Raw genomic sequence first — 16,524 nt, 5'->3', positions numbered from 1 at the left:
AGCCTCAAATTAATTTAGTTCTATTTTTTTAGTTTTTGAAGCTAAGACAATCTATGTAGCACTGGATGTCCTGGACCACACTATGTATCTCTGTGGTTTCCAAGCTTCCTTATGTTACGATACTTTAACACAGTTCCTTAACTTGTGGTAAACCTCAACCATAAATTTTTTTGTTACTTCATAACTGTAATTTTGCTTCTGATATGAATAAAAATATAAATATCTTATATTCAGAGAGGTTCCTTTGCCACCACCTGCTACATCAGGCTTGCAAGTCATTGAGCTGCTGGTGGAGGCCAGTGCAGAATGTGTCTAGGAGGGTTGTCTCCGAAGCAACAGATGAGTCCTTTGAGTGAAGAGGATGAGGACCTGCTGGGTCAGCTCCTGCAGGACAGGGATGGCTTGAGTCTTCTGGATCTGCTGGACATCCACGTTCTCCAGAGGGAATGCAAAGTCCTTTCTGTCCTTGAGGCAGGAGAGAGGGGAGAGTCTCCTCATTTGTGCCAGGAATGTCAAGGCTCCCTTGTTCCTGAGGTTATGAGTCTGAGGAGGTCACATCCCAGAGAGCAGGCTGACCAGTAGCTCATCAGCACCAGGGCCATCAGGAAAGCACAGAGCCTAACCATTGCGGATGTTGCAGATGCTGCTGGTCCTCTGAGCTGTTGGTTCTGAATTATCCCTTCTCAGTTCTGTCAAGGCCATCCTGTGTGCATGTGTCTTAAAAGGAGAAACACTAATTTCCATTTTTAATGCCAATTCTCTTGTCTTTCTTGCATTCATTCTTTTCTCCTGTCTGGGCACTTCTTTCTCAATCACTTTTGATTTCTTTATTGCTTTTGTCTGTTTGTATTTGATGTGAGTGTTCATGCATGTTAATCCAGAAGTCAATGGCCAGTTCCTACCTCAGTTATGCCCTGCTTTCTTTCTCTGATAGGTTCTCTCATTTAAGCTGTAGTTAGATGGCTGAAGCACAAGAATCCTGTCTGCTTTTTCTCCCATGTTTCAGGATTACAGTTCTGTGCCTGGATTTCACATGGGTGCTCAGAAACCCACGAGGTACTCAAGCATGTGCTGAAGAAACGTTGAAACAGAGCATTCAATAGATTTTAAGTACAATTATGAATGGAATTCTTTTCATCCTTTATATTATATAACTAAATTTCATTTACATATGGATATCTATACTGTAAAGTTAATGTCTTCATTTAGTAGAAACTTGTTAAATAACTGTTAATATGAGCAGTGAAAGTGAAAGCAAAAATGAAAACCAAAATGGTTGAGAAAAATGCCCAGGTTTGATCACAGAATGAACGTAAGAAGTGAAAAGAGAATTGGAAAGAAAGGGGAGGGCATTCAGAAAATGGAAACTAGAGCCTTCTCTTATTTAAGACACATGCATACAGCAGGGTCTTTAGAGAACCTAGAGGGAAGGTTCAGGACCAACAGCCCAGAGGACCAACAGCATCTGCAACATCAACAATGGCCAGACCCTGTGTTTTCCTGATGACCCTTGTGCTGATGAGCTACTGGTCAGCCTGCTCTCTGGGATGTGACCTGCCTCAGACTCATAACCTCAGGAACAAGGGAGCCTTGACACTCCTGGCACAAATGAGGAGACTCTCCCCTATCTCCTGCCTCAAGGACAGAAAGGACTTTGCATTCCCTCTGGAAAAGGTGGATGCCCAGCAGATCCAGAAGGCTCAAGCCATCCCTGTCCTGCAGGAACTGACCCAGCAGGTCCTCATCCTCTTCAGCTCAGAGAACTCATCTGCTGCTTGGGAGACAACCCTCCTAGACACATTCTGCACTGGCCTCCACCAGCAGCTCAAGGACCTGCAGACCTGTCTGATGCAGCAGGTCGGGGTGCAGGAACCTCCCCTGAGCCAGGAAGACTCCCTGGTGGCTGTGAGGAAATACTTCCACAGGATCACTGTCTACCTGAGAGAGAAGAAACACAGTGCTTGTGCCTGGGAGGTGGTGAGAGCAGAAGTCTGGAGAGCCCTGTCTTCCTCAGCCAAGTTGCTAGCAAGATTGAGGGTGAAGAAGGAATAAGTCCTGAGCCAAAGAGGAGAAGGCTCTCCTGGACTAGGATGCTGAAACTCACCTCACCAAACCTGCTCTCTCTTTGATATCACTCATTTTGACATCCTTCAGTCATTCTTCCTGGATGTTTCATCAGTTATGAACAAGACTGTGTATATCGTAGAGACATTAGCTTCTAGATTCATCCAATTATTTGTATTTATGTGTATAACTATTTATTTATTTAACTATGAAAGTTATATTTTAATACATGTGAAAATTGTACATATTCTTTAATAGAACAAAACATTTTTAGTATAATTTTAAATTATTTTTTGTGTTTTTTCAATTTTTATTTTACTAATCTTATTTTGCATGTGTACTGTATATGGCCTAAACTTGTGATTCAGTGGAATTGAAGACTGTGAGCATTTTATTATTATGTGAGCTATAGGGAAAACTTGCCAAGTTTATGAATTGAACATCACTGCAATAAGTTCAAACAGAAGCAAAACGTGGCTCTTGCGTATATGAACACAATGTATAACTCTTCAGAGTTTGGACTCAAGATTTGAAAATTGAAATGTCTGTATACTTTGCTCCTCAACCAATAAAATGTCAGTTGTAAAAGAATTACAAAGAAAAAAAGAATACACCAGCTTACTTCTTAAGTCCATTTGCTTGGAAAATCCTTTCTCAACCCTTTACTCTGTGGTAATATCTATCTTTGATACTGAGGTGTGTTTCTTGTATACACCAGAATGACGGATCCTCTTTGCCCAACCATTCTTTCATCTGTTTCTTTAATTGGGGGAATTGAGTCCATTGATTTTGAGAGATAGCAATGATTGCTAATTCCTGCTGTTGCTGGTGGTGCTGGTAGTGTGTCTGTGTGTTAGTGTGTGTGTACATGTGCATGCCTGTGCATGTGTGTATGTGTGTGTGTGTGTGTGCAGCCACACTAATATTTTGTTCCCTGAAATAATCAATAAATTTTCATTGATACAGTTTGTCTTTGAGGATATAATGAAGGTTCAAGTTCTCTGTGAACACTGCTCTCATGACTATCAACCCTCAGCACAGCAAATCTCAAGTAACATCTTATATCCAAACTACATTACACAGGTAAAATCTAAACTTTGTATTCCAAATGCTTAGGATCTCAGATGCTATGACATGAGTACTATTAAAATTATACCAATTTTTAAAATAATTTTTATCAGCATTTAATGTTTATCCTTATGCACAGGACATTGTAATATGGCTCGGTACCTACAAACAATGTTGGTATCAAATCAGATAGAGGCAGTTCTAGCATCTCAACATCTCCCACTGTGTGTGTTTGCAAACTTCAAAGACTTAGTCCTCATTTTGTAAGTTACGTATAAGTTTAGTTTAATTAAATGCAGCAGATAATTGTTATAAGGTTCAGATTATATAAAAGGTCTTCTGTGTAAGAGAACATTAGAGTCCCTATTTTCTCACCTCCAAACTGTATCTAATGGAGTATTTGCTTTTCTGCTGTTGATAATATTAGTTTCTTCTACTTTTTAGGGTACACTGTTATCAGATACTTTGGCAACATGTTCTCTCATCTCTCTATGTCTAGCAACCCTGGTGATTGTTTTCTTAGCTGTGTAGACCTTTAGTGCCTGTTTATCCTTCTCAATATCCATGGTCATCTGATGCCTCTGTCTTGGAATCCTTATCTATGAAGTCTGTGTGTCTGTATTTGTTTAAATTCATGTAGGTGACTTGACTGAAGTTGGAATTTCAAATATTGGGAAGGTGAAAGAAATGTGTGGATCTGCTAAGCATTTATCGCAGGGCTGGTCTAGTGACAGCGGAACCTTAATTTGTGTCTCTGTCTGAAAGTTCATTTCTCCTCCATTACCAGAACACAGCTTTGTAGATTGAAATCGTGATGGATCTCAATGTTCTCCACTCAGAACTTTCCATGTCCTCCTCTTCCCAGATGGCCTGGAACACTCATCCTGAGTAACCTTGTAGTTGCGTAGAGTTGAGCTTGTAGGATCATCCATATCAGGGTTGTGCTCTCTCAACTGTTTAACAAGATTTTTGTCCTGAGCTTCAGGTATCTCACCTGTAATATGGGAGGGGATAATGCCTTTTTGTGTGTCTCTTGTATACTCTGAATGTGAATGTTAACATTCTTAAGATGAGGGTAATTTTAACATTCATTTCATTTAACACTTACTTTATGATGTTTGTCTTCATTCTCTCAAATGATAATAATTCCAGTATCTCTTCATTTAAAAGTCTCATTTACGATGAAGACACCTCATGTGTGCTTTGAAGCTCTCTCCTTACACAGTAAAAATTCATCAATTTTAAGACTTCTATTTCTGTCTTTATAGCATCTCTTCACTGAGTTCTTCTTTCATGGCATGGGCTATTTTCTCATTTTATTTATGATACTTGTGCATAATCTTGTGGCTACCTATGTATCTAACTATTTCTTTCAAATCTTTTTCAAACATTTGTCTTAGGGGGGAGACATGGACCCTAATACTTAGGGTTCTCTAGAGTAACAGAGTTTATAGAAAGAATCTCTCTCTCTCTCTCTCTCTCTCTCTCTCTCTCTCTCTCTCTCTCTCTCTCTCTCTCTGAGTGTGTGTGTGTGTGTGTGTGTGTGTGTGTGTGCGTGTGTGTGTGTGTGTGCAATATCAGAGCAATTTACAGACTGTGGTCTAGCTAATCCAAAAATATCCACCAAATAAATGTATAGAAGGTCCAAGAATTGAGCACCTGTTCACTCCACATGCTAGATGTCCTAAGTGGTCTTCAGTATATGCAGGAATCTAAAGAAGTAGGCTCTAAAGCCAGTGAAAGAATGCACTTTCTGTAAGATGAGAGAATGCAGACAGAAACAGAAGCTTCCTTCTTTCATGTCTTTACACAGGCTTCCAACAGAAAGCATGGTCCAGATTACAGTTGTGTCTTCACATCTCAAAAGATCTCAGTTAAAGATGCATCTTCCCATTTTATTCATCTTAAATAGTCATCTTAAAGATCCTGATTATAAGTGGATATTCAAACTCCAAATTAAGCAAAACTCCATCACAAGTGTGCTCCTATACCTGTGCTTTCAGGGTTTTTTTGGGGGGGGGTCAGTTAATTCAAGATGTAGTCAAGTTGACAATCAAGAATAGCCATCACAAATTCCAAGGACAATCAATCTAACTACAATGGTGAACCCTAGCTTAAGTGAGAGAACCTGTCACAGAAAATGAGGAGGAGAGAGATGAAGGTAAAAACTGGATATTGGTTGACATTTGGCTCCACTGTCTGTAAATACAAGATACAAATACACAAACATTTTAATGCAGTAGGGCTTATATAATCTAAAACAATATTGCAGGTATGTCACAGTTAATTTAAATTAAATTTCTTGATTATTCACAAAATGAGCACAATGACTATACCAATAATGAAAGAACTGGAGGAAGCATCACCATCCTCAACCTCACAGTTAGTTACAGAGCTACAGCATAGCAACCTCTCCAGACTGGAATAAAAGCAGACTGTTTGATCAACGGAATAGAACTGAAGATCCAGACAGAAGGTCATACAGCTCTGGGAACTGTTTGTTTATGAAGAATACAAAAATACACACTGGAAATAAGAAAATCATCTTCCACAAATAAGAAATCATCTTCCACAAATGATGGCAGTCCAACTGGATAGTTACATGGAGAAGAATGAAATAGATCCATGTTCATCATCCTGTAAACTCAACTCCATTGGATCAAGGGCCTCAATATATGACTAGATACACAGAAAGTGATAAAGGAGATGGTAGGAGATAAGCTTGAACTCATAGGCACATGAAAGGACTTTCTGCACAGGACACTGAAAACAGAAGTCTGAAGACCAACAGTTACTAAATGAGGCCTCATGAAGCTGAAATATTTCTGTGTCACAAAGGATGCCATTTTTATTTTAGTTATTAATTAATTTTTTTTGAGTGTAGAAGGAGTGGCGGACTGCTTTCTGTTGGAAGCCTATGTAAAGACATGAAAGAAGGAAGCTTCTGTTTCTGTCTGCATTCTCTCATCTTACAGAAAGTGCATTCCTTCACTGGCTTTAGAGCCTACTTCTTTAGAGTCCTGCATATACTGAAGACCACTTAGGACATCCAGCATGTGGAGTGAACAGGTGCTCAATTCTTGGACCTTCTATACATTTATTTGGTGGATATTTTTGGATTAGCTAGATCACAGTCTGTAAGTTGCTCTGATATTGCACACACACACACACACACACACACACACAGAGAGAGAGAGAGAGAGAGAGAGAGAGAGAGAGAGAGAGAGAGAGAGAGAGAGAGAGAGAGAGATTCTATAAACTCTGTTACTCTAGAGAACCCTAAGTATTAGGGTCCATGTCTCCCCCCAAGCACAAATGTTTGAAAAAAATTTGAAAGAAATAGTTAGAGACAGAGGTAGCCACAAGATTATGCACACTGCCTGGCCTGTTATCTGTAGCCTCTTGTTGGCTAATTCTCACATCTTGATTAACCCATTTCTAATAATCTGTGTAGCACCATGAGGTGGTGGCTTATCACGAAAGATTCTAGCCTACATGTGTCTCAGGTCGGAGAATCATGGCAACTGCTTGACTCAGCTTTCTTTCTCCCAGAATTCTGTTCTGTCTACTCCACCTATCTAAATCCTGCCCTATCAAAAAGCCAAGGCAGTTTCTTTATTAACCAATGAAAATAAACACATAGACAGATGACCCTCCTCCATTATTGAGACAGGGTTTCTCTGCAGCCTTGGTACCTGTCCTGAAACTCACTCTGTAATCCAGATTGGCCTTAAACTCACATAGATCTGCCTGTCTCTGCCTCCCATGCGCTGGGATTAAAGCTGTGTACCACCATTGCCCAGCGCAATTTTGGTTTCTACAAACACAGTGATCTGAAATTAATACATGCCATTGATAAGATGTGAGCTTGTCTGTCTGCATCCACACATACACAGAGTCGCTCGGTCCTACACTGTATGCTCACCTCCTATGTGTGTCAAAGAGCCATTGCTTAGGGAATATGGCACTAAGCAGGTACCATGACTGGGATATTGAATATGAAGATGCATAGAATAACAAGACAGAAACCATAAGAGAGTACTGGGAAGATATTCCAGGGATTATGAAACTCTGAAATCACATGCATTTATTTTTCCACAGCTTTTATACCCACGGGGGAAAAAAACACTGGGGGAGAAGGTAACAAAAAATTTTATTAACATGATACAAAGGATAACTCACACAACCAATGACCTTATCACTCTGAGACTCAAATCCTTAGCATTCTGTCATCTAGGTAGCTAAGGCGCTCTAAGTCATTTATGCTTTTGTAGGTGACCTCATAGTTACAATAGAAGGAGCAGAAGCTCATTTGCATATCCTGAGCACCCATCAGGATGTCACTGAACTATCTTAATTTCGAAAGAGCCAGGCAACCACCTCCTGAGTTAGGAGGTACAATTATACCTGTCAGTCTTCAAACTCTCTGACCAGCACACAAGGTGGAAATGGGCCTGCACTCTTCTGCCTCCACACTCACTGATTTGGCCAGATCGTTGGAGTGGACCATCTCTCTTTGTTCCTGTGTTCCCACGTCTTGCTCTACATTACTGGGTGCTGGTCACTGCAGCTCTGAAATCAGCAGACACAGAGGACTGCCATGGAGTTCACACTCTCACTCCGGAAGCTAGACAGACTTGGCTGTCTCCAGTTTGCATGGTATTGCCATCCCTGGCTGTCTCTTCATGGAGGGCTGTGTGATGTTCCCTGCCTCCCAGGGCCATTCTCACATGGACCAGATGTTGTTACACAGACTCAGAAAAGGTTGAATAGAGTCCAGTCAGGTATGCTGGAGAGATAGCTTAGCAGTCTCATAGCTCACAAAATGTCCCATCTCAGTCCTTCCGCCCTGCGTCTAGGTTCCCCAATTCTGTGAACAAAAAATAGCTATCTAAGATGTGAAAAACTAAAGGGCTATACATATGTTCATAGCAAGGTAATAGAATGGGGCTGCTTAATAGTATTTTATTCCATTACATAAGCATAAAGATGATGAAAATTACTTTAAATTACCTTAAAATAAGCACCAAGGAATGGAGACAGAGAGTTGTATCTCAAAGATGCGGCACAATCACACAGCCCAGTTCTTCCAATAACCACACTCCCTGCCAGAGTCTTCTCTAATTTCAAACTCTGCAGCTCGCCTTGGTATCGCTCAGTTATCCCCAATACACATCCCACCCTGCCTGTCCCTGTAATATCGAAAAGTCCCTGAGCTATTCCTGTGCACCCCCTGAGGACTCCAGCAGCCCTCCTGTGAGCATGTGCCTCATTCAAAGTGAAGTTGACAACTTCCTCCTGGCCATGGCGTCAAGAGGAGGACCCATCAGCAAGGAGGAATTTTCAACTAACAAGTTATTCTTAAGAAGGAGTTGATGAACCTATAAGATTTCCTTGGCAACTGTACCTACAGATGGGAATTGTCTTTCTCCCTCCATGTGTCCCGCAAAGGGGCTGATGGGTCCGAGATGCTCTGGGCTGTTGAGCTGTGCACTTGCAAAACACAGACCTTGCTCCAGTAGGAATAAGAACTAGTTTATTCCACACCAATTAAACTCTTAGTTGTGAGTGACCATGGCGTAGAACACGGATTCGTGTTACCCCAAGTGGTGTGTTCTATAGTGGAAGAGGCAACCCGAACTTTTGAAGTCACGTGTCAAGACAGTCATAGGTCAGTGCATTTACCCAGCTCATGGTTGCCGGTCTCAGTAGGCAGAACAGCAGATGAAGGAGCTCTTCTATAGGTTGACCCTATGCTACAGCCTTCCTGGCTGGGGCATGGTTTGCTCAGCAACATTACAAATGCTTTACTTACTGCTCAAAACAATGTGAGGTCAGACATGGAGCTACTTCTCCGGAGAACTTCCTCCTCCAGAGAACTTCCTTTATAGTAGGTTAGAGGGAAAGAAAATCTCTTAGTAACTATTTGTACACTTTGAGCTGTCCATCGTCCAGAAGACATGACCAGTGTGAACCTGGGAGCATGCTCTCTCCCTCAGATAAGAAGTGGAGGGAATCGAATCTTCCAAACAGATGTCTGTTCTTCTGAGGAAAAGCCCATTTGATCTGAGGAGAAAACTCTGCTAGGAAGCAGAAATCCGCGGGAAACATGCCAGAGCGGAGCTGGTACTTCTTTGTTGGCAATTGCCAAAAGGGGGCGATCGTTATCTCTGTAGGCCAGCTCTCTCTCTCTCTCTCTCTCTCTCTCTCTCTCTCTCTCTCTCTCTCTCTCTCTCTCTCATTTAGCCATAGACATCATTAGGTCATTAAAAGAACACGCTCAGTTCCAAAAATGTGAGGAAATTCTCTCGCACGCACGAGAACTTTTTACAAACCTCGCGTTGCTTCGTTTTCGGTTTCACTTGTGGTTATGCATTTTCAGGAAAAAAAATGATCACCGGAAATCCAGACTAAGAGAGAGCAGCTGTCTACTGAACAGAGTTGGTGAATGAGGAGCACACACTGGGGCTTTCCACATCAGGGAGCAGGAAACCAGGGCTATGAGGCTGAATAATGGGGTCTGGAAAGCAGGGAGGTACTGGGAGTGTATCAGAAAGAAAGTTGAGTGCACACGTATGTGTAATATTATATATAGTATGTGCTGCCGTTAAACAGTGCATCGTGTGTAATGCATAGGTTTATAGGTACGGCCACTTTCAGTGTTGGTCTAGGACACTGATCCCTATCTAATGTATTCCTTATTGAGTATTGATTTCCGTGATTGATCTTCAGTTCCAAGGGGTCTCATTGTAGAGATATTCAGGAGATTGTGATAGACAGCAAAGGCTCTCAGTGCTTCAACTGTCTATTCTTTTCCATGAGCTTGTTCTATCTCTCCTTGAGGTGTTGGTTGGATGGTAGAAGTGTCCATCTCTGCTTTCTTTCTCTTATCCACTCATCTAGAAATAAAACCCTAATGCTGGTTTGTGGCCATGAACCAAAAAATACGATTTCACTGAAAATGAAATCTAAAAAAAGAAACTGATGTGCCATCCAAATGAGCAGAGACAATATTAGCTATTAAGACTCAGTGGAAAAGACCTACGTTGATTAAATAAAATAATGATATGGAAGTAACTATATTGTCAAGTGATCTGCAGGTTCAATGAAATCCAAACCAAAATTTAAGTAATGTTTCCGCAGAAGTTTCACTTTGAAAACACGTGGAATTATGAATAAAAGCAGGTAAGTGATGTCACCATACCTGATTTCAGATTACAGCTACCTGTCTAAAAGAGTGTTACTGCGGGATTACTACCCCCTACCACAGGAGCCTCCTACAGCAGATGGCAATGAACGCAGAAACCAACAGGTGGTCACAGAGCAGAAAATAAAGGGCTGACTTCCTGGCCCTGAGCATCATTGCAGAAGAGGGAGCAGAAGGATTGCAAGATCCAGAGGCCGTGCATGACGACAGCAAAGCAGTGCTCTTGGACCAGCACGGGAGCTGCACAGATGAACTGCGAGTGGCTGTGACTGAATGAACAAGACCAAGCCAGACAGCATCCCAGCTTGGAACACACAGGAAATCCCACTTGTAGCAACTGGTGGCTCCTGAGAAAGAGATTTAATTGTCCTCAGGGTTAAGGCACCACACAGAGGCTACCTAAGCTAAGCCCCAGGAGAAGGTCCTGTGTGCATGTACAACTAGAAGGACTAAGAAGGAGAATGAGGAAAAGGGAGAGGAAGAGGAGGAGTAGACTAGGAGACAAACCCGTGAAATTGGAAGAGGATATTGGTATTTTAAAGTATAACTTTTATGATGAAGAATATAAGATGAAAAACATTGGAAAAATAAAAAAGAGAATAAACAATCTAAAGTGTTTTATACAGCAAATTCAAATTGAATACACAGTAATTTAATTAAATCTGATGATTCCCTACAGTAAAGACAATATAAACCTGACAGATTTAGCTTAAATATATAATATTATGTGAATAGTAAAATGAATAAAAACCTATATATGTAGATATGCCCAAACAGATGAAGAAATAAATGTCTTTGAAACATGTAAGGAATAAAAAAGGCAAAGCAGATTCATTTCACAATCATTTATAGAACAAAGAAAATAAAGTGCTACTAAAGTATTGGCTAACTCAAAAAATATAAAACTGTATGAAATTAGTAAGTTAAATCACATAAATAAATGAATAAATAAATAAATTTGAATGGACGAAAAACAAATATCTTAGAGCAAGGCACACTATTATTCATTGCTGCTGAAGCACCTAGGCAGGTGGAGTCAGTTCCTGCCAAAATGTCTGAGATTTTTTGAGATGGCAGAATCTGCCCAGTAGGTGCAGGGTCCTAGTCCAGGAGAGTCCTCTCCACTTTGGCTCAGGACTCACTCCTCCTCACTCAATCTTGCCAGCAACTCAGCTGAGGAAGACAGGGCTCTCCAGACTTCTGCTCTCACCACCTCCCAGGCACAGGGACTGTGTTTCTTCTCTCTCAGGTAGGCAGTGATGCTGTGGAAGTATTTCCTCACAGCCACCAGGGAGTCTTCCTGGCTCAGGGGAGATTCCTGCACCCCCACCTGCTGCATCAGACAGGCCTGCAGGTCCTCGACCTGCTTATAGATATCATCACAGAATGTGTCTAGGAGGGTTGTCTCCCAAGCAGCAGATGAGTTCTCTGAGCTGAAGAGGATGAGGACCTGCTGGGTCAGCACCTGCAGGACAGGGATGGCTTGAGTCTTCTGGATCTGCTGGGCATCCACCTTCTCCAGAGGGAATGCAAAGTCCTTTCTGTCCTTCAGGCAGGAGACAAGGGAGAGTCTCCTCATTTGCTTCAGGATTGTCAAGATGTCCTTGTTCCTGAGGTGATGAGTCTGAGGCAGGTTACACCCTAGAGCGCAGGTTGACCAGTAGCTCATCACCACCAGAGCCATCAGGAAAGCCCAGGGTTTGGCCATTGTGGATGTTGCGGATGCTGCTGGTCCTGAACCTTCTCCTCTAGGTTCTCTGAAGATCACCATTTGTGCATCTGTCTTAAGTATGGCAAACACTAGTTTCCACTTTCTGAATGCCCTCCCCTTCTCCACAATTCTCTTTTCGCTCTTCATTCGTTCTCAGCTGTGTCTGGGCATTCTTCTCAAACATTTTTATTTTCATTACTGCTTCCTCTTTCATTTTTCTCCTAAACAAATCTGTATCAGAGGTTTTCTTGCCCTGAGTAAAATTGTCATTAACTATTAACCACACATATGCATTCAACTTTTGATATGTACACACATAATTCAATGATAAATTTCTTCTAATACTTGTAATAAAAAGATATTGAAATTCAGTTTGTAATTAAATTTTCTTTTGTTATTTATATCAAATACATATTTTTAAATTATAATTTAAGGTATGATGCAAATTCATGGTCTCTAAATTTTTTTTTTTTTGGTTTTTCGAGACAGGGTTTCTCTGTAGCTTTGGTGCCAGTCCCGGAACTAGCTCTTGTAGACCAGGCTGGCCTCGAACTCACAGATATCCGCCTGCCTCTGCCTCCCGAGTGCTGGGATTAAAGGCATGCGCCACCACCACCCGGCTCATGGTTTCTAAATTTATCGTATTAATGATACCAAGTTTTTCCAATATTTCAAAGGAAAAAATTATTTTTTCAAATTGCCCTTATTAACTTTAATACTGATTTATATGTATGTTTGATTTATTAATCACTGTATATTGGCTATTTATTCAATGATTGCCATGCCATCATGAGGTTTCAATATGTGAAAGTTTGCTGTCCAAGTTTGATGAGCTGAGTTTGACTCCAGGAACCCGTGGTTGAAGCAGAGATCTGAGTCCTGTAGTTTGTCCTCTGCCTACCACATTCATGATGTGGCAGTCTTGAGGCTGCTCACACACTCAAACACACACATACGCGTACACACTCCCACAGATACATACACACAAACATGCACACTTTACACCTAACACACACACACACTCCAGCATATCTGCATATAGACACACACTGCATCACACACTAAAATGCACATTCACATTCACATAAGCACACACACATATACACACACACTCCCACAGATACATACACACAAACATGCACACTCCACAACTAACACACACACACTCCAGCATATCTGCATATAGACACACTGCATCACACACTAAAATGCACATTCACATTCACATAAGCACACACACATATACACACACACTCCCACAGATACATACACACAAACATGCACACTCCACAACTAACACACACACACTCCAGCATATCTGCATATAGACACACTGCATCACACACTAAAATGCACATTCACATTCACATAAGCACACACACATATACACACACACTCCCACAGATACATACACACAAACATGCACACTCCACAACTAACACACACACACTCCAGCATATCTGCGTATAGACACACTGCATTACACACAAAAATGCACATTCACATTCACATAAGCACACACACATATACACACACACTCCTCCCACATAAGCATACATCCCCCCCATGAAAGTGCACTCACATGAACGTTTACACATTCTCACATGTACATGCCCCCCACACTCAAACACACACATACATTTCCACACAGATGTACACACATGTGCACACACACGCTGGTGAACAATCATCTACACTTACATACATGCTCTCTCTTTCTTTCTTTCTCCTTTTCTCTCTTTCTCTCTCTCTCTCTCTCTCTCTCTCTCTCTCTCACACACACACACACACACACACACCTATAAACAATGCTCATGCGCACACACACACACACCCAATCATACACAAGAGTAATAAGAAGTAAATACCTCAAAACTAAGATTCCTGTGAGGGATTTTTCTTGAGTGGAAGTGGGAAGCACCACTTCTAAGCAAGACTTTGGAGGGGAAGGCACACCTTTTATCTGGATCTTTGAGGTGGGACCACTCACCTTTAACCCAGATCCTTTGAGATGGGAAGACCCACCTCTATGCTGAGGCACACCTTCTGCTGGAATCCCATAGAGGACGGGAAAGAAGAAAGCTTTTGAACTTTGCCTGCTTGCTCTGCCCTCGATTGCAATCCTATTCCTTCACTGTCATTAAAGCCCACTTCTTCTGGACCTCAGCATGTTAGGAACCACGTAAGACGTCCAGCCTCATAGGGGGAATAAATCCATAAAGGTAAGGATCTGAAGTGTGACAAATGAAAGTTTTTGTTTAGAGATGTTATTACTCTTATTACTCCTCTGTATTATCGCGAGTGTGTGTGTGTGTGTGAGCATTGTGAATAGATGTGTGTATGTGTGTGACAGAGAGCATGTCTGTGAGTGTGCCCACAGGTGTGTGTGCACCACTGTGTGTATGTGAATTTATGTTGTGTTTGAGTGTGTGGTTTTGTGTTTCCATGTGTGAAGTTGTAAATGTGTAGGTGAGTGCATTTGTGAGGAGGTAAATGTGTGCTTATGTGAGTGTGTTTTATGTAACGGTGTGAGGGTTTTGTGTGTGTGCATGCATTGTGTGTGTGTGTATATACACAAGCTCTTACCATGTGTGAATGTGCTCATTGGAGTCCGACTTAGGAGAGTTTGTTTCTCTCTTTCAACCCTGGACTCAGCGCATCAAGCTTGAACAGCGAGCCTTTGCAGCTGGACCCCTCATGATGGCGTGACAATTACTAGAAGAATAGCTACGAAACATGAATGATGCAAGGAACATCTTATGGAAATCAATATTAGAGTTAATGAAGGCAATTTGAAGTGTACTGTTACATCGATACTTTTAATTTAGAAATAATTCGCATCACACCTTACATATGATATAAGTATTTATTTAAATAATATAAATAAAACACAATGTAAAATCAATTTAAATAACTTTTAAATAAAATTGGGGGAGGAACTTTATCTTTAAAATAGATAAAATAGTGTAAGTTTCACACAAGGAATGATCTTCTGTGGTGTAACGGTTAATGACAATGCATTGAGAAACAGAAAGGTGCTGAACACAACAGCTTTCTGAGGGCAGCGGTGAAAGAGGAAACAAAGATGAAAACCAACATGGTTTAGAAAAAAGTGTCTAGACACAAGCAGAGGATGAGCTCAAGAAAGTGAAAAGGCAATTCGGAAGTAAGGGGCGGGCATTCAGAAAATGAAAACTAATCTTTCTCCTATATAAGTCCTGGAGGAATGATGGTCTTCATAGAACCTAGAGGGGAAGGTTCAGAAGAACACAGCCCACAGGACCAGCAGCATCTGCAACATCCACAATGGCCAGACTCTGTGACTTCCTGATGATCCTGGTGCTGATGAGCTACTGGTCAACCTGCTCTCTGGGATGTGACCTGAGTCAGACTGGCAACTTCATGAACAAGACTCTCTTGAACTACCTGGTACCAAAGAAGCAATCCTCCCGTCTTCTCTGTTTGAAGGAAAGAAAGGACTTTCTATGTCCCCTGGAGGAGATGGATGCCCAGCAGATCCAGGAGCCTCAACTGATCCAGGTACTGTATGACGTGATCCACCAGAGCTGGAATCTCTTCAGGTCAGATGAGTCATCTGCTGCATGGAAGACAACCCTCCGAGAGAAATTCTGTAATATCCTCTACCAGCAGCTCGACGACCTGCAGTCCTGTCTGGAGCAGCACGTGGGAGTATACCCTGTGAAGAAATATTTCGAGAGGATCACTGCCTACCTGAGAGAGAAGAAACACAGCCCCTGTGCTTGGATGGTGGTCAGAGATGAAGTCAGGAGAGCCTGGTCTATTTCAGCCAGCTTGCTAAATGGATTGAACAAGGAGAAGGAGTAAATCCTGAGGAGTCTCCTGGGATTGGACACTGGACCTCACTAAGTTCTCCACTAAAAACTCTTGTTCATTTTGGCATGAATTCAATCAACCTGCCTAGATGTTTCAGCAGAACAGAGACAATTTGGGTCTACATATGAAAGCATTTGTTCCTTCATCCTCTTTGGTGTATCTGTATATGTATTTATTTACTCATTTTACTATTTATATAATTTAAGTTATTTAAATTCAATCTTAAAATTTTATATTTTCTTTAATGTAGCAAACCATCTTGTGCGATTAAATTATTTTGTTTTCTATTAAATTTTGCTGTATAGAACATTTTTAATTTGTTAATTCTGTAATTTTCCAATTTTCCCAGTATTTTTAAGTGGGTACTCTACACCATACAAATTATACAAATGAACAAAATGTCAAAAACTTGAGCAGGATACATGTGTGCACGGCATAGTGCTTAGACAAACCCTGCGTCTGTCCCTCTAATTCTCTCCAGGATGCAGTATTCTCTGTGGGGACAGTTGGCATGCTGTCCAGAATCTGTTCCTGTGACATTGTGACTTGGTCCTCTTTGATGTCGTGTTCACCAGAGTAATCCTCCCTCTGACCTCTCTGACCTCTGGGGCCTTTCATC

The 16,524-nt window shown here is 41.4% G+C and overlaps 3 protein-coding genes and 1 pseudogene across 3 annotated transcripts; 2 read left to right on the top strand and 2 right to left on the bottom strand.

The window, feature by feature from the left end:
• Nucleotides 1-262: 262 nt before the first annotated feature.
• Nucleotides 263-626, bottom strand: LOC142833631 (interferon alpha-12-like; annotated as a pseudogene).
• An 853-nt stretch (nt 627-1,479) lies between these two features.
• On the top strand, nt 1,480-2,052 carry LOC142833612 (interferon alpha-12-like). Its single transcript, XM_075945182.1, has one exon. It carries the CDS (start codon nt 1,480-1,482, stop codon nt 2,050-2,052), a length of 573 nt encoding a protein of 190 aa, XP_075801297.1.
• A 9,425-nt stretch (nt 2,053-11,477) lies between these two features.
• Nucleotides 11,478-12,047, bottom strand: LOC142833676 (interferon alpha-12-like). The gene has a single exon (XM_075945325.1). The coding sequence runs from the start codon at nt 12,045-12,047 to the stop codon at nt 11,478-11,480; it is 570 nt and encodes a 189-aa protein (XP_075801440.1).
• A 3,309-nt stretch (nt 12,048-15,356) lies between these two features.
• On the top strand, nt 15,357-15,896 carry LOC142833581 (interferon alpha-1-like). Its single transcript, XM_075945118.1, has one exon. It carries the CDS (start codon nt 15,357-15,359, stop codon nt 15,894-15,896), a length of 540 nt encoding a protein of 179 aa, XP_075801233.1.
• The last annotated feature ends 628 nt before the right edge of the window (nt 15,897-16,524 follow it).

Source organism: Microtus pennsylvanicus, chromosome 13, assembly GCF_037038515.1.
Source record: "Microtus pennsylvanicus isolate mMicPen1 chromosome 13, mMicPen1.hap1, whole genome shotgun sequence".
Classification (NCBI taxonomy): Eukaryota; Metazoa; Chordata; class Mammalia; order Rodentia; family Cricetidae; genus Microtus; species Microtus pennsylvanicus.
Note: the sequence above shows the minus strand (reverse complement) of the source record. Positions and strands in the feature narration are given on the sequence as shown.

What these genes read in the sequence shown, in the direction of transcription:
- LOC142833612 (XM_075945182.1), top strand. Translation starts at nt 1,480, where the DNA reads ATGGCCAGACCCTGTGTTTTCCTGATGACCCTTGTGCTGATGAGCTAC.
- LOC142833676 (XM_075945325.1), bottom strand. Translation starts at nt 12,047, where the DNA reads ATGGCCAAACCCTGGGCTTTCCTGATGGCTCTGGTGGTGATGAGCTAC.
- LOC142833581 (XM_075945118.1), top strand. Translation starts at nt 15,357, where the DNA reads ATGGCCAGACTCTGTGACTTCCTGATGATCCTGGTGCTGATGAGCTAC.